At 40.8% G+C, this 18,211-nt stretch overlaps 1 protein-coding gene across 1 annotated transcript; it reads right to left on the bottom strand.

The window, feature by feature from the left end:
• Positions 1-974: 974 nt before the first annotated feature.
• Positions 975-11,559, bottom strand: desi2 (desumoylating isopeptidase 2). The gene is made up of 6 exons (XM_072677756.1): positions 11,285-11,559; positions 10,974-11,187; positions 2,789-2,861; positions 2,572-2,665; positions 2,341-2,482; positions 975-2,038 (listed from the first exon to the last, which is right to left on the bottom strand). The coding sequence occupies exons 2-6, from the start codon at positions 11,010-11,012 to the stop codon at positions 1,790-1,792; spliced, it is 597 nt and encodes a 198-aa protein (XP_072533857.1). The 5' UTR covers positions 11,013-11,187; positions 11,285-11,559; the 3' UTR covers positions 975-1,789.
• Positions 11,560-18,211: the final 6,652 nt, after the last annotated feature.

Here is an 18,211-nt window from a genome sequence, read left to right as displayed (position 1 = left end):
TGTCTTTCGCTCTTGGATTGCCTGGGGTCTGCTTATCAATCTATCTAATGAGCAGGCAGGTCAGCAATGGCAAAGCTGCACCTGTCTACCTCATCAGCCTGCTTGCCTCGGACATCTTCAGCATCTTCGGACAGCCAAATAAATCTATAGAGGACATTGAGCAGGCTTCCACATTGGCCGACGTGTCCTCCATGGTGTTTTACTTTGGCATCATTACCAACATTGTGTTCATGGTGTGTGTCGCGCAGGAGCGGTACCTGGGGGTGGCTTGTTCGCAGTATGCTGCCTGTTGTTTGAAGACAAAACAGTCCGCCATTGTTTCTCTGGCTCTATGGGCAGCCCCCATTGCTATCCTTATGCTGGCTGTGAACAACTACCTGCTCCTTTTCTCCGTTGTTCTTCTGCTGCCATTTGCTATCCTGCTGTTCTTCCTGGTGGACACCTTCAGAGCCCTGTGGTGTTGTAAGTCACAGTCGCTTTTCCCTGAGAGGAACAGGATTCTAGGCATGCAGGCTGTCCTGTTCTTCAATTACAGCATTCTGTATTTTCCCTTCGTTTTAAACACACTGTTCAACGCTTTATCACTCACACACTACACAAAGTGTTTGGAACCGGCGGTCAATGCTCTCTTGAGTCTCGGCCCTTTTGTGGACCCTTTCCTCTCCATTCTTCTGACCAAACTCAAGGACATAAAAAAGATCTTCTCATGTAAGAAAAAGTGCAACCAAGAAGAGGAGGAGGAAACGCCAACAGTGGTAACCGTTTCTGAGTTTGTAACTAGACTCTGAAGATCAAGGTGCAGCTGATGATAAAGACTTATTTGTGAGGATGTACCATTTTCTTTAGTTAATGTATAAAAGGGATAATACTGTTCAGTTAAGTCAGTTATGCCAGTTAAGTCTTTTCAGCACCGTATAACTTTGGTTCTGACGTATCAAACCATGTCTACTGTGATATATAGAATATAACAATGATTTGTTTTGCAGAACAGAAAAGTCGTAGTTTTCTTTAATAGTCATAAAATGGAATACAAACAGCTTCTCCAATACATAGAAGACTCTAAAAACCTAAAAGGTGTAAAACAGGATTTTCCAGGATACGAAGGAGTCTGCTACTCAAAGCAGACCGACAGGTAAACTGTAGAGAAAGAGTGCAGAGCTCTTTGAGCAAGTAACAGTAAAAATCTTTAGGCACAATCACCAAAGGTGGGCAGACATGGGATGTGTGTCATTACAAAAGTGGGGTCACTTCACCCAGGTGGCAGCTGTTCTGTAATAGGAACACACATACATGGTCAGGAACACAAAGTTGTAAACAAAAGCTCCCCCTGAACAAAAGATACACCAAGACCCTTTCTTCAGGGATGGAGGAAAGAAAGGCTTGTGAGAAAATCCAGCTTTGCAAAAGCATTACAGTAACATTACCAAAAGATAAACAAAACAATAAAAAAAAAAACCTAACTCAAGATGTGTCAATGGGAAATTGTACAAAGTGTTTTTTCGGTCCTGAGTTTCCAAAACAAAACACCAAATGTCAAAAAAGTTTCAAAATGGCTGTCAAAAACACTGACAAAAACATCTCTGAGTGTTTCGGTAAAGCAGTCTGATACTTGTCTGGGCCCATAACAAACAAACAAAATAACAATAAAACCAAATACGTTGGACCCATGACCAACTGGACAGGGCATATCCACACTGCTGGTGAATTTGCAGGTTTGTCACTGGAAGGGGTGGGCTCTATTGGCAGCATTGGGCCAGTCTTTGAGGCCTGTCAGTCAAGGCAGCAGGGTCTATCGGCGTGGCTGGTGTCGGTTGGGCCTGGGCACTGGTGCGGGTGCCACGGCGCAGGAAGGCGTGGAGGCAGAGGCAGCGGCATCCTCAGCTTCCTCCAGCTCCCCCTGCAGCTCCTGACTCACGCTGGACTGCAGCGCTGCCGGCGTCAGCCACTCCTTAGGCAGGCAGCTCTGCAGAAAGGGCACGCAGGAGCTGAAGTAGGCCAGTCTGTTCACCCAGCGTGGGATCTCACGACCACACAGGATCTGCCAGAGACACAATCCACAGACGGAGAAATGTGATTTCTGGATTTTATTCCAGTATCTGTCAATTTGTCAACATGGGACGGCGATGGTTAATCATAACTTATTTCATAATAGATTTGGGATGTACATTTGCGCAGATACATGGAACAGAAATGTGTTCATTTTGATAGCTTTTGCTGACCTACACGTACCAGAGGCATGGAGGTGTAGTACTAGTAACACCTCTTAGTACCTCTAGTTTGAAAAATGTATTTTTAAATAATTTACTTTTATAAACAAAATGTGTTTTATAAAACCCTTACCTCTGACAGTGCTGAGGAAAAATGATTGCAGTTCTTGTGCATGAGGTGGTACGCATTCCCCTTATACTCCTTTCCCAACTCCTCAATGATCCGCTCCACATCTTCTTCTGTGAAGTCTGTGCTCCCTAGAACGATAGCTTCTCTGAAAGCAGAGAGAAAAAGTAAAAAGATAATGTTCACCAGCATCCCTTTATCCCTAAATATATACTAAGCTACTGTAAGAAAACTCACTTGAATTTAAAGGTCTCCCCAAGCTCTGTGGCATCACCAGGTGTTATCTCAAATATACCTGAAAACGGATATGGATGTCCCCCATAAGCAAATTCTATGACAAGAAAGAGACAAAAAACACATGTTATATAATATTGTGAGTATAATTACTCATGTTACTTTGGCATTTTGTTGATCAATCTGGGAGTGAAACAAAGCAGTGGTCCAGAGATCTTACCTCTGCCATAAATCTCAATCCCTGAGTGAAAGACCCCAATACCCAGAGAGGTAGTAAACTCATTGATCCAGTACTAGAAAGAACAAAAAATAGCTCACTGTTAGGGATCACTCAGGGTAATTCATTCAATTCTTTATCGACTCAAAAACAGGAATGCACAGACTGGCTGACTGCAATGATAAAGGCAGTAAGAACAAAGCTGATTATTTTCTACAATTATTCAGTCATCTCTGAGGCACCGGCCTTTGGGAATTTCTGAGTGTGTAAAGGATGAGTCAGGACCACATTTCATTTCCCTCTCACCCTTAAATGTGTTTGTTTTTAAGCCGTCAGGAAACAACCCAAGAAGTACTTTCACAGTACAAGTATGTAGAGTATGTTTTAACAGAATTTACACTTAATAACAGGCATTTGTTTCAGCTGCTGTACTGCCTTTATAAATTAAACTGCTTCAGAAATTCTTTCCAGTGTGTGGATCTCTGGCCTTAGTGGGCAGCCACTCAGAAGATATGGGCAGAGACAGTTGACCTATTTTGCTGTGGCATTTTGACAATTTAGTAATACGCCATAAGGAGTGGGTCATAGAAGGGTCAGAGTTTAGGCCCGTCCCCCCAGGATTGTTTCTGTACATAACCATCTGGAAGACCCTCTGAATAACTCTTCCTAACATGCTACCAAAACACAACATGGTACTACCAGCAATACTGACCAATATAAATTAATATAATCCATATTACATAAATGTACTATATGGCTTATAGTTTCTTATGACACTGATACTGATATCCTATTCAAAGTTTAAAAGGGACAATATTCAATATTTTTCTAGCATTTTATTTTTTGCATGCGCTCCAATTACCTCATTTGTACTGTTTCAAGTATGTAAAGTCATAATTAAATGTTTACATAACCATTTCTCAACCCCTCTCTAGGCATTAGAATTGAACAGGCTATTTATCTACTGCACCTTTAGGACTGACATTTAAAAGGCCTCCGTTCTGACAGGCTGCTCGGTCTTACACCTTATTCAAAAAGCAGCCCAGCCCGAAACATTGCTTATAACAGCATGAAGTGACTGCTAACCTATGTTTCGCCAAGCCTTTACTGCAGTCACCTTAATTTACTGCTTGTTTGTGGGTCTTTTTGCCTTTTTATGTCTTCAGTAAGTGAAAAGCAAGCCTGACTGTGTGGAGGTCAGGTGACCGACTCAGCCTTTTAAGGGCATCTCATTTCCTAGCTTTAAGAAGCTCTCAGGTTATATTTACGGTATGTTCTGGATCATTATCTGTCTGTTCAGTGAAACATCATCTCTGAACCCTTAATTCCTTAGTGTCATCTGTCCAAAGGATCCTTTTTAGGATGTTTTCTGGAAGTCTAATCTAGCTTTTCTTTTTCTGTTACCAGTGATTTGCATCTTGCAGTAAAACCATCTGTATTTACTTACTTCCATGAAACAAACTCTTTATTGTTAACTTTGACAATAATAATAAAGAGGTTAAGAAGTGTTTTTTATTCCTCAAGAATAATAATTCTGCATCTTCCATGGTCTACCTTTCGATGTTGCTGAGCTGACCAGCACATTCTTTCTTTTTATGAATCTACTGCTGATGTGCTGCTGACTCCTTCTAAAGTTTCTACCATGGTTGTTTAGTTTTTTGTCTAATAATGGTCTCCTTTACTTGCATAGTCACCTATTTGGCCCATGTATTAAGAGTTTCCATGAACAGCTCCAAATTTCAGCAACTTTTGAGCTTGTGAAAATGTAGGGACCATGTAAGACATTGCAGTAATTTCTAAATAGTTCATGCAATATTTTTGTTAAATTCCCTTGACATAAAAGCTCAAAAGTCTAAAATACTTCATTTCAAATCCATTGTGGGGGTGCGAAGGGGGAAATTACAAAAACTATCACTGTCCAAATAATTGGTTTTGCCATCACAAAAACACCCCCCCCCCCCCCCCCACACTTAATCTCCATCTTAATTTCCATAAATGAACCATAAAGGTACATTTTTAAACTTTATCAGTGTTTCCATGCTGCATCATGGTTGGTGTGGCGCAACAGATAACACCACAACCTGCCACTGGGTTACAACACCATGTGGGAGGCTGGCGTTCGAATCCCCATCTGGGTGACTATGCTGCGCTACACCAATAAGACACCCTGGGCAAGACTCCTAACACTAAATTGGCCCACCTCTGTAATACGAGTTACCTTGTAAGTCGCTCTGGATAAGAGCCTCAGCTAAATGCCATAAATGTAAATGCATCAACATCTTCTATTTAAAGTAAGGTTAGGTTTTTAATAGTGTGTCTTCTAACCTAAAATGTTCTCATTAAAACATCCAGCAGCCCATTTCCAACCCCTGTTCAGAGGCTTCAATTTTCTAAAGTAGTCCTAGTGGATTCAACACACAATCACATTATTATTCGCTTATATTTGAAGTAGTCCTTACATTACATTTCTTCCTCACGCTGAATTTGTTGGGCATGTTGAAAACTAGACTGCTCATTGTTGAGCGGTATGCAAAATTTGCTACTTGGCACAAAAACACAGGAGTGGGCTTTTAAGCGGAAAGCTTTTATTTTAGAAGTGTCCATTTTAAGCATCATTGGTCTGGTTTTACATGAGTACATTCACAACAGATGATGCTGTGATGCTGGAGCCTTTGTCTGCTGCAAGAGCACTTCTAGTGAACAGAAAACAACACTGTTATGTGGAGCTCAGCACCTGAAGTGGAACACACTCTACTTGCACTACTTACCATAGTTGCACAACACACATTACTTCCTGAATCAACAAGATCTTACCATTTGATGTATGTTACTATCTACTGTTGTACTGTTACACTGTTCATATGGTATTTACTGTTGTACACTGTTTGCTATTGACCCTTGTCTGAAGTACATTTTTAACTATGTTGTAATTGTCTGTTCGTTGGGTCTCTGATTTCAGACGAGTAGGAAACATTAGGTATCCCAAACACGTCTATGTGACAACACTAGGCAGATATAAATGGAAAATTAGATAGATATACATCTATAGATTAAGCATCACTGTAAGAAGGCTGTTCTGCTCTGGTGGAAAATTCTTTCATCATGAAATTAGAGATCTTACTTACCAGTGAATCATCTGCATTGCGGAACACACCGGCATACTGTAACATGAGTAAGACAGCTTCTATCACATCAGCTCATTGAAAATGACCACAAGCTAACAGCTTCCACAAGCATGGACTCGCCTTCTGACTCAGCTGACTCTTTCCTCAAAACACTCCTTAGAACAGAGTCACTGTCGCCTACCGTCCTTTAAAACGTATCGTAATTGACTCCATTCACCCTTAAAGAAAACTCCCTATACGGGAGTGCTAGGAAAAGAGATCCACTTTTAACAGACAAACGCTTCTGCCCATCTAGAAACCCCAGTCTGAGAAGAGCAACATTTTATGAGAGAAGTGCAGAGCGAGAACCCAAAGCAGAAGGATCGTCAGTCTGCCAGCCTAGCTTGTACAAGGCAGTGAAACAAGGCACTTATCCCTTTGCCCTCAATTACCTCAAAGCTTATTAAACACATCCCATAGGAGATTGGCCTCACTACAGTGAAGGTGTAAGCAGACAGGACACCTCAGTAACATGACTTCAAAAGAGGTTCTTCACTATAGTCTCATTCAAATAGACCAGGGTAGACAACAACATTACACTTTAGAAACCAGCCATTAAGGATCTCTGTTACATGGCACTGCCTGTATAAAGTCTAATTCAGCTTTAAGACTGCCCTTTACTCTTGTCCACAGCGAAGGATGTTACATGTACATTACACCAGAAAACGAATCATCTGTTTCTCTTATTACAACACAAATCTAACCAAATGCTCCCTAAATTAAGGGAAACGCATACGCACACTCAAACATTCAGTTTAGTCCTAGTAACTGTATCACGTACTGTACTTGTGACTGGCAATTTTCAAGAGTAGCTGGGGTTGTTACTGATCTTGGACTACATTCTGTACATTTTCTAAAATAAAAGGTGCTTCCTTGGCGTGCACCCTGATTTTGTTCATCCACCTTTTTTCGCCACGGCCACTTTCAAGAATGTCTTCCGCCTTTGTACAAAATTTCTGGTTATTCCGTATCAAATGGTTTCTGGTCACATATTTAAAGGGAATGTACTCTGACGTAGACTCATGCTGTGAACGCTGATCAGACAGTAGCGACTGATGCAAACCCAACATTCCAACAGGCCTTTTAACATTAGCTATTTATAGTAGAGCTTAGTAGCGGCTTTTTCCACTAGTGTTGTAGGGTATCATATCCATAGAAGAAGAGGACCTGCAGCTATGGTTGAAGGTGCAAAATTTAAAACAGCCATCCAAACGTACATAGGTCTGCTCTGACTAGTTTGTGGTGGGAAAACTCAGTGATGAAGCTCTGGTGAAGTGGACACGTCGCTTGTGATCCACAATCTATCTTTTTGTGTTGTGTTTGTAACCCTGCAGTTCAAGCTAAATTCTCCTCTACTTCCACTGATTGTGACACACTAACTGAGCATGTTATATACCACTCACTGTATGTTTATGATCGCTGTGTGCTCTATTTTAACAGATCTGATGTAGCACTGGAGGTTGTAACAGAAAGTAAGCAAAGATGGCCACCCCAACTGTTGTCATGGAAAATGGTGAACATATTAATATTGAATATTAACTTAACTCTGTTATTATGGCCATTTACTCATACTTTTGTGATTTTCACTATGCAACAAGACAACTTGGTAAATCACCTTATTCTGAGGTGGGTTCTCCAGTATAGAAATCATTTAAAAAAAAAATTCAACAAGCTGAATGAGAGTAAAGCTTCGAGCTGAGACCCAGGTAGGCAAAGGTAGCTGTAATGGGCTGTTTGTGTCTCATCCTCCCGCTTTATTGGATTAAAGGTGTTGATGCAACTTTCCAGCTAATACGAAGATTGAATGAGTGAGCCAATCCTTCGCAACCAGGCACTTTCCTAGTGTTTTTTTTCCCTTCATATTATAAAAGCAGCCACTGAACAAGGGTTTTAGGCTCCACAGATTTAAGACAGCCAAGCTCATTCAGCCAAAAATAGCCCATGACTGCTGCACTAGGGACAGCATAGACACATGAGCGCATATGGTTTTGGCCAGTATGGGGGAGACAAATGGGACTGCAGAGATCTAGTTTTAACACTTGCTTTTATAAATTTCCTATAAATGCAGCCTCTAGATTTCCATTTAAGTCTAGACATGCCATTTGGCCTTCACTGGCTGGTGTACCACTGCATTAGAGGATAGTACAGCACTTTTGACAAGGGAAATACTCATAAAATTTAACATTGTCAAAAGAAAATGTGAATTATTTACATTAATAACTGCCAGGACCCAGATACAGAACAGAACTTCAGTATATCACTGGGTAGCAACAGGTAATGTTATTTAATGAAAAACACAGTTACCATGTATATAGTTTTCAATGTGTGTCAATTGTGTGAAAATTGAAAATCAGTAAAATCACAGTATTGCCCAGAACTGATCAGATATTACATGGTTTTACCACCTGATAAGACAATTTGACCCTTCCCGGTTCCTCTAAGATCTAGGAATCTTCACTTCTGAGTGTCTATGCTGTGTCCTCAAATAAAAAGTGCCCTGGGTCAAAGTTCATAGAAAAAACAAATAAAAGACTGAAATCCAACCTACAGCGCATACTCTGTTCACTTAGTCCCCACTTGATTTTGGTCATGTATTCACATACACACATAAGGTGTATATCTACAGTCTTCTTTTTTGATCCCACAAATTATTAGCGTAAAATATCTTCCTATCTTTTGTCTGTCCATTTTTTTTTGAAGGTTAAAACGCAACACTTGCTAAAAGGTGTACACACACACATTTAATCGGAAAATGATGAACCTCCCAGCAAACAAACACAGCAGATATCTGTTTGCATTCTACCTTCTGTTATCCGTCTCCTTTCATTTTTATCAACAACAAGGTCAGTGGACTGAAAGCCTTATTTCTTTGTTACTAGACCAGACCCGCTCGGAAATGAGAGCAAGCTCTACAACTGCTCTTTTGGTAGAACATACAAGAACAGTTGCCAGGTGGTGTTTTTCTATTAGATTAGCAAAATGCATGACCAATAGACCTGGTACCTCATTTTATACTGGCATTAAAAGGCAACAGAACACCACAAACTAAATTCACACTGTGCTAGTGGTTAGCACACTTTCTCATCAGCTGCAGAGAGCATGTTTTGGTCAAGGAAACAACTCCCCCACTGTCAGATGCTCAGATGGTTGCAAAAATAGACTAGAGGACAAAAAAAAAAAAGAAAAATGCTGTGGGTGTGTAAAGCAAATACTGAAGCACTTGTTGTACAGTTCATATAAAAGGGCCACTTTACACATATTTGGCACAAATTGCACACTGTAGAAAGCCATGCTGGATGTTCTCTGCATCCAGTTTGGACACACAGTGGCAGCATGTGGCCTACTGCTCACAGGCTGTAGTATAGCTTCCCAACTGATGCATTAGCTTGAAGCTCCAGGAAACCTAGTGGGTGATTACATGATGATAAATAGTGAGGTTATGTGCCATTTAGACAGTCCTGACTTTCTGCACACCAATGATAAAAGTAGGCCATCATGCTCAACCCGCACTATAAGCAAAAAGCGCTATATGTAGTGCTGAAAAAGGGCGGTTCTTTGACTCGATATGACAACAGAAAAACCATCCATCAATCCGAAGAACCCTTCAAGCATCCAAATGTGGTCATGGTCCTATATAGCACTACTGTCTTTACTACAGAGCCCCTGAACAATACTACCCCAAAATGTAAGAAACGCTGTTGACAGCATCACATTACAGAGTATGGGAGCTGTTTCAGGATTACTGCTTGTTTTATTCATTCTTTTGCTTCTTTTTTTTAATTTATTTTAATTTCTTTGTTCAATTTTGCTCCAAAACCTGGTATCGGATCAGTGCCATCTTTAGCTTCACAGTAAACTCCATAAATGCTGCTGTTGTAAAACTGTCTTCTGGACTGGCCCTGAACAGAGTAAACAATACGGTAAAAATACTAGATCACGATATTTCAAGACTTTTTTTTTTTACGATACACAATATTTATCACGATACATGTAATCATAGACTAAAAACATCAAATATTCAGATACCCTCCCGTACTGAATACAGTGATTTTACATCTTCATCTAATTAATCCAGTCTAATCACACTGTTAGTAAAGAAACCTGCAGGTGTTCAGTTTTTATTATGCGCCAACAGTATCCTCGATATGCTTAGAAAAGTATAATTCAAGGTAAAAAGGTAAAGGTGCACGTATTTGTCATTGTACTATGTACAGCGAAATGTGTCCTCCGCATTTAACCCATCTGTGGTAGTGAACACACACACACACACACTAGTGAACTAGGGGCAGTGAGCACACACACACACACACACCCAGAGCGGTGGGCGGCCAACTCCAGCACCCGGGGAGCAGAGAGGGTAAAGGGCCCTGCCCTTGCTTTTTTCTATAAATTATCACAATGAAAAAATATCATATCATATTTCCCAGCTCTAGTTAAACCCACCCTGTACATTAAGATAGTGACTGTTTTTATTATAGGCTTTGTGTTTAAAATAAAGTTATATAAAATACATTTTTTGGTTTGTTTATGTGTCTTCTCCCTGTTGAAGTAGCAGTGGTAAGAGCCAAAGTCACTAGCACTAGCACCGGGGTCATTCAACACGTTGGCGAGGTGGCACCGCTCAGCCATATCTCCAAAGAAATCCCCGTTAGTGTGTCTCCACTCAGCATTAGCACACTGTCCTCAGGAGCAGGCAGACATGAAACCAGCAGCTGGCTAACACACTGGGCTGGCCGAGCAGACTGTACTCTACCTGCAGTGTGTAGAAATGCTGGCTGTAAAAGGACAGAAATCAAGGCAAATCGAAGTACACTGCCTTTTATTCCCAACATACAAGCTCACCTTCTCGCCGCTGGAGCTCTCTCTCTCTCTCTCTCTCTCTCTCTCTCTCTCACACACACACACTCGGGCTTATCGTTGGACATCCCCCGCTAACTCATGTTTTCGCATTTCGCTGGCAAACTATCCACCAAAGCGTGGTTTTGTGCGATGTAAAACGCTTGAAGCGATGTACGGTGACTTACCATGTCATACACGTTCAGAATAACAGGCTCGTTTGCCATTACAGGCTTCACTCCTTTCCTCGGTCCCGTCTCCTCCGTTCGGCAAAGGCAGCTAGCCAGCTAGCTGCTGCTGCTGCTGCTGCTGCTGCTGCCCTTCTAACGACGGCTTTCTTCGTTTTGAAGGTCTTGGACGACAGTACTTCGATAATGTGGATGCTGCCAATTCCCCTCGCCTCTGTAGTAAGTAAGAAAAGAGTATAAAGGCGATAAAGGCGGACTGTACAAGAAACAAAAGCCTGGTAACGTTACACCGCACTAGTACACTTCCTTACCATTAGCCTCCAGAGAAGCTGCAGCGCCTTGGCTAGCTGGTTAACCGCAACGGCTACATGAACTAACGTTACTGCTACTGCTGCTGCTGCTACTGCTAGCCTGAGACACACACACACTCATGCACAGAGAGCAGGGACGATAACTGTGCGAGACAAAGTACGAATGTCACCGAAAAGCAAGTCTAAAGCTTTTTAGTCGAGCGAAAGAAAACGTTTTCAGAAATAGCGTAACATGATCTTTTAGCACCTGGATTTCAGTAACTAGAGCCTCCTTCATGAAGCAGTGGGGGCGGATCTCTCTCTCTCTCTCTCTCTCTCTCTCTCTCTCTCTCTCTCTCTCTCTCTCTCTCTTTCTCTTTCTCTTTCTCTCTCTCTCTCTCTCTCTCTCTCTCTCTCTTACTCTCTCTCTCTCTTTCTCTCTCTCTCTCTCTCTTACTCTCTCTCTCTCTCTCTCTTACGCTCTCTCTCTCTTACGCTCTCTCTCTCTCTTTCTCTTTCTCTCTCTCTCTCTCTCTCTTTCTCTTTCTCTTTCTCTCTCTCTCTCTCTCTCTCTCTCTCTCTCTCTCTCTCTTACGCTCTCTCGCTTTCTCTCTCTCTCACTCTCTTACGCTCTCTCTCTTTCTCTCTCTCTCTCTTTCTTACTCTCTTACGCTCTCTCTCTCTCACTCTCTCTCTCTCTCTCTTTCTCTCTCTCTTTCTCTCTCTCTCTCTCTCTCTCTCTCTCTCTTACTCTCTCTTACACACTCTCTCTCTCTCTTACTCTCTCTCTCTCTCTTTCTTACTCTCTTACGCTCTCTCTCACTCTCTCTCTCTCTCTCTCTCTCTCTCTCTCTCTCTCTCAGTCAGAATCCACTGTCAGCAATTACACATTTCCCCCCACGTTTCATAAAACCACTCAGTCCTAGAGGATGATCACATCCTGTCTCCTTCCCCCCCCCTCTAACCAATATCGTGGTGCTGATAGGGGTTCTCCTCACCACCAGGCCTGTCTTTTCTCACCTCCCCCATTGTCTCAAGCATGCTTATCGCTGGCTTTTGAAAAACATCTTAAATTATTATTCATTGTGCTAACATAGTACACAAACATATACTTCAATAGTCACTATCAATCAGTGTAACCATCACTGCTGACATGTAAGTTCATTATGGACACACAACAAAGGGGAATTCACCCATCACCCTGCTGAAATGACCTGATGGTAACACCCTGTCCCACTGGACCAGTAGGATATTCAGCATTTCCAATATTAACATTATCCTACTGTCCTACTTTTAAGTCCTTACACAAGGTTGAATTCTTTATAACAATATACGACTATAAAGATTTGTCTCATATTGCTAGGCCACAACACTCACCATTGATTGATTTACCAATCCTGCCTTTGAAATGGAGCGTGTCACTCCCCAAGAGGTGACATCACAGGCATAGACCCCCGCCATCCCCCCACCCATTAGCAAATTAACCTTTTAGTACCCAGTGATGACTTCAGTAATGGAGCCCTAAATACACGTACACAGAAAATTGTCAGAGGATCCGGTTTTGTCACATTTTACCTGGAAAAAAGAGGCCAGGATTAGTATCCATTCTGTACTAGGAAATTACACAGGTTTACAAAACCCTCAAACATTTCAATCTTTGACAAAATCTTTACAGTTTCAGTTGTTATTTTGAACACTAGGCTAAGCTGACAGACACGAACATTTCATTGACATTTTCAGTCTCACCCACCGACAAAGCAAACTGTCAGTCATTGAGTACGTCAATGTAGTGTAAATGTTGCCCATGCTTTCTAAACAAATAAAGAAAACTTCCTAGGAGTGACCATTCAGGCGATCACTAGACAAACCCAGATAACATGCAGGCCTCACATGCCTCAGTTAATCAGTCAGTGCACACAACTCCACAATAAGAAAGACACTCAGTAAAAATGGTATCCATGGGAGAATTGCAAGGTGCTGTTCTGAGGTCTGATCCACTCGAACCAGCGTAACACACACTAACACACCACCGCTCTGTCAATGTCACTGCAGTGCTGAGAAGGACCCACCACCAGAATACTACCTGCTCTGTGGCGACCCTGTGGGGATCTGGTCATTGAAGAACAGGGTGAAAGGAGGCTAACGAAGTGAGAATGCAGAGAAACAGATGTACTGCAGTCTGTAATTATAGAACCTCAATGTGCCCCTGTATGGGAAGTGGAGCTAATATAATGGACAGCAGGTGTAGATCCAAGGAGGTGTTTTTAACGTTACGGCTGTTATGGTGTAAGAGCTTTATTGTGTGTTTACTTGTGTTGTGTTTATCTTAAAACAGATGACATTTGGAAGGGGTGGAAATACTTTTTCACAGCACTGTATATTACCATGATTTGATCAACGCAACAAACCGTAGCGATCAGCGATGACTCTAGATAACTAGGAGTCATTCATTAGTAGGCAGGTACTTTAGCAACCTGCGCAACATCTTACCTCACTTCAGATAACCAGTTCAGCTTGTCTGCTATCAGGTTCCAAGAACACGGTATAGACTGTTCTGATGCTATTGTTAAGACCACAGAAGTCCAGTTTTCATATTGTAATACTATTATTATTATTATTATTATTATAGACTAATATTTATTTATCATTTCGAAGTTAAGATTAATAAGTTAACATGTGCAAATATTCACTATTCCCAGTATAAAGACTACCAAAACATTTTGAACGGGTAAGTCATTAATATTTTATAATCACAGATGTAATGATTGATAATTGGTTACTGCCTGCTCCAAGTATATTTTCCTGGTCATGTTCTGTCAGGCTTACAGTGACATCCTCATTACATGAAGTATTCATTGAGTATTAATCAATTGTCTCTCTTTTCTAACTAACTCAAAACTGTGAAATATGTAAAACATAATCAAATAATAATTATTTCAGAAATTGAATCACCACATGTGAACTAACTGTCTAAGAGAACCTGTTTGATAAACAGCTCAGTGGTCCGGCTCTATGCCTATGTGTGTACACTGACCTTCTGTCAGTCTGTTTGAGACACTTTTCAGTAGAGCTGTACAATATATTGTTTAATATATAATGACTACACCCCTACCTCCATCTGTTTGGCTAAAACAACATGGAGAAAGCTGGTAAGAACCCTGCATCGCTGGGGGCAAAAAGAATGTCAAAACTACTGTTAACTCCTGAAGTGCTTTTCCAAAATGGACAAAATGATCATGTGCCAAGAGGACAAAGTTCACAATGCTGAAGGCAGAATTCACATAAACTCCTGTAGAGGTATGTAAACTGTTTGTGTGACTGACTTTTTATAACGAATTGAGTAGATAAATCTTTATCGCTTAGTAGAGCTCGGTAAAGCTTTTGGTGACCCTCCTACAAAGAAATGTATGTACACTCTTAAAAATAAAGGTGCTAAAAAGGTTCTTTGAGTGATGCCATATAAGAACCGTTTTTATAAAATAGGTGTGTGAAGAACCTGTTAAAGGTTTAAAGTTTTTTTTTAACCAATTTAAAGGTTCTTCACACCCACAGCTCATGATATTTATATGGAGCCAAAAATGGTTCTTCTATAGCATTGCTCAAAGAGCCCATATTATCACCTTTATTTTTGAGAGTGTGATACTGGGGACTGAAGCTAACAATTCTAAGTAGCTAATACAGGAAGTGAGTAATAAAGACACGGACAATCATTACTCAAATCGACCGAACAGCGTATACACACGACTGTTCTGACAGCACCAAATTGTTCAGAGCTGAATTCCAAGTGTTCACAAATGTATAATTTCATTATAAAAGAAGCGAATTGTCGCGTTGAGAGGCACCACATATAAGGGCACATTGCTAACACCACCTCACCCCTCAGATACGGGGATTTGATATCCGCTCTAGTCAAACGCTCCCATCATACTATGTGCAATATCCCCCCGCCATGTGCAATTAAGAGTCTTTTGCTGTAAATAATATTGTTTATTGCTTTTTAAATTCTTATTTATATTGTGTATATAGTGTAAATTATTTATCTAAATTTTTGTAACTGAGTGTCTTGCTATCCCTTTCTGCTGTCACACTGTGAATTTCCCCACTGCGGGACTAATAAAGGACTATCTTATCTTATACCAAGAGTTTGTAGACTGAATGAGGAGCATGATTAAGTCTCTCTGAAGAAGACTCTGAATAATTCTGTGTTAATGGCTGGGAAAAGAATGCAGATCCAAGAGGATCTGCTTACTCAAATCTTGACTAATGCTCTTCTACTGAATTTAGCCAGTCCAGAACTAATTTACTATATCCATTATATCTGTTCTGAATCTGAGCTTTCAGACCGGACTCAGGAAAGCAGGGTAGGATAAGATAGGACTAAGCCAACAAAGGATATACTGGCTATTGACACATATCATCAACAGAAATACAGAAAATCAGCTGTAGACAAAGTTGTGATTTTACTCCATATAAGGAGTAATATCAGCCTGCTCTCTGCTTTCTTGGCAATGAGGGACTAAGAAAAGAAGCATGTGTGCATTTACTGCCATCATGTGGTCAACACTTTAACCTACAAGAGCTGACCCATAACTTTCTAACAAAAGATAGAATAGATAGGGCACAAATCAGTCAGAGAAGTGCAGTATTGCATAGCTGATAAGTAACTGATCAATCTCACTCAACTTTTAATTTACCAAATTTTAACAATTATGATTTGATAACACAACTACACAGATTTTCCATGTGTAGTTGGATTCTACTTAAACACAGCAAACTAAGTGGCAAACTATGTATGGTGACAAAGCACTTGTTATTTTGCTAAATTTATTGATAGTTAATTACATAGTCAATTACATTATATATATACAGTCATGCCCGAAAGTATTCATACCCCTGTCAAAGTTTGACTTAAATTTACTTTTATTTAACCAGAAATTATATTTTTGCCTTGAAATGACACAGGCATCTCCCAGAAGATAACACGATGATGTACAAGAGGCATCATTGTGGGAAAAAGTATTTCTCAGCTTTTATACACATTTGAACAAAAAGTGGCATGTCCAAAATTATTCATACCCTTTGAAAACTGTCACAGTATATGGGAAAATCCAAAGTTCTATACCATTCCAAATAGTCCAAGCTGTTTTAAAGCATCCTAATTACCCTGATTCATTGGGAACAGCTGTTTTAATCAACTCAACAGGAGAAAAACAGCAGCTCTCTGCAGTTGGTTTGTGGACAGTCATGGCTAAGACAAAGGAGCTCACTAAGGACCTGCGGCTGTGCATTGTGGCCGCTCACAAGTCAGGAAAGGGCTATAAAGCCATATCAAAATGTTTTCAAGTTCCAGTGGCTACAGTGCAAAGTATTATTAAAAAATACAAGAAGTTCCGCACTGTGGAAAATCTCAGAAGATGTGGTCGGAAGCCAAAAGTGACACCTGTGCTGGCCAGGAGAATAGTGAGAGAGGTGAAGAAAAATCCAAGGATCACCACCAAGGCCATCCTGGTGAATCTGGACTCTGCTGGTGGTGACATCTCAAGGCAGACAGTTCAACGGACACTGCACACTGCTGGGTTCCACGGACGCAGGCCAAGGAGGACACCACTTCTCCAGAAAAGGCACACAAAAGCCCGCTTGACCTTTGCAAATGCTCATCTGGACAAAGAAGAAGACTTCTGGTGTTCTGTTTTATGGTCAGATGAAACAAAAATTGAATTGTTTGGCCACAATGATGTGTGCACCATTTGGCGTAAAAAAGGAGAAGCCTTCAACCCTAAGAACACCATCCCCACTGTCAAACATGGTGGTGGGAACCTAATGGTTTTGGGGTGTTTTTCAGCCAATGGACCAGGGAACTTGATCGCAGTAAATGGCACCATGAAAAAAGAGCAATACATCAAGATTCTCAACAACAACATCAGGCAGTCTGCAGAGAAACTTGGCCTTGGGAACCGGTGGACATTTCAGCACGACAACGACCCAAAACACACAGCCAAAGTGGTGAAGAAATGGTTAGCAGACAAAAACATTAATGTTTTGCAGTGGCCCAGCCAGAGTCCTGACTTGAATCCAATTGAGAATCTGTGGAGGGAGCTAAAGATCAGGGTGATGGCAAGGAGACCCTCGAACCTCAAAGAGTTGGAGCTCATCACTAAAGATGAATGGGCAAAAATACCAGTGGAGACATGCAAAAAGCTGGTCAGCAATTACAGGAAGCGTTTGATTGCTGTAATAGCCAATAAAGGCTTTTCTATTAATTATTGAGAAGGGTATGAATAATTTTGGACATGCCACTTTTTGTTCAAATGTGTATAAAAGCTGAGAAATATTTTTTCCCACAATGATGCCTCTTGTACATCATCGTGTTATCTCCTGGGAGATGCCTGTGTCATTTCCAGGCAAAAATATAATTTCTGGTTAAATAAAAGTAAATTTAAGTCAAACTTTGCCAGGGGTATGAATACTTTCGGGCATGACTGTATATTAAACACTACTCCCATTCCAATTGTCATTGTAAAATAGTTTTTCAAAACGACCCCTACAGAAAACGTCCAACAGAAAAGTTCATGCAAAACTCAAAACACTCCTGTATACTTTAAAGCACTTCATAGGATTATAAATATAAACATGTTCCTGTAGGATCTTCAAGGAATCTTTCAGGATCTTTATGAGAATACTTACTAGATACACTGTCTATGGGGTTACTGGGACTATGGGGCAGGACTATAATGTATAGTCCTGCCTTCATAAGCAAAAAAATTACTAAATGACATATGCAGGTCTACAGTTCAACTCTTTGGAATTACTACAGGACGTATGCAGGACCACAGTACAATAATTACTCCAGGACTTATGCAGGACTAAAGAACAATAAATATTACAGGACCTATGAAGGACTACAGTACAATTCTTTGGAATTACTACAGGACGTATGCAGGACCACAG

The sequence above is a fragment of the Salminus brasiliensis genome, chromosome 4, assembly GCF_030463535.1.
Source record: "Salminus brasiliensis chromosome 4, fSalBra1.hap2, whole genome shotgun sequence".
Classification (NCBI taxonomy): domain Eukaryota; kingdom Metazoa; phylum Chordata; class Actinopteri; order Characiformes; family Bryconidae; genus Salminus; species Salminus brasiliensis.
This window is presented reverse-complemented; position numbering and strand designations above follow the sequence as displayed.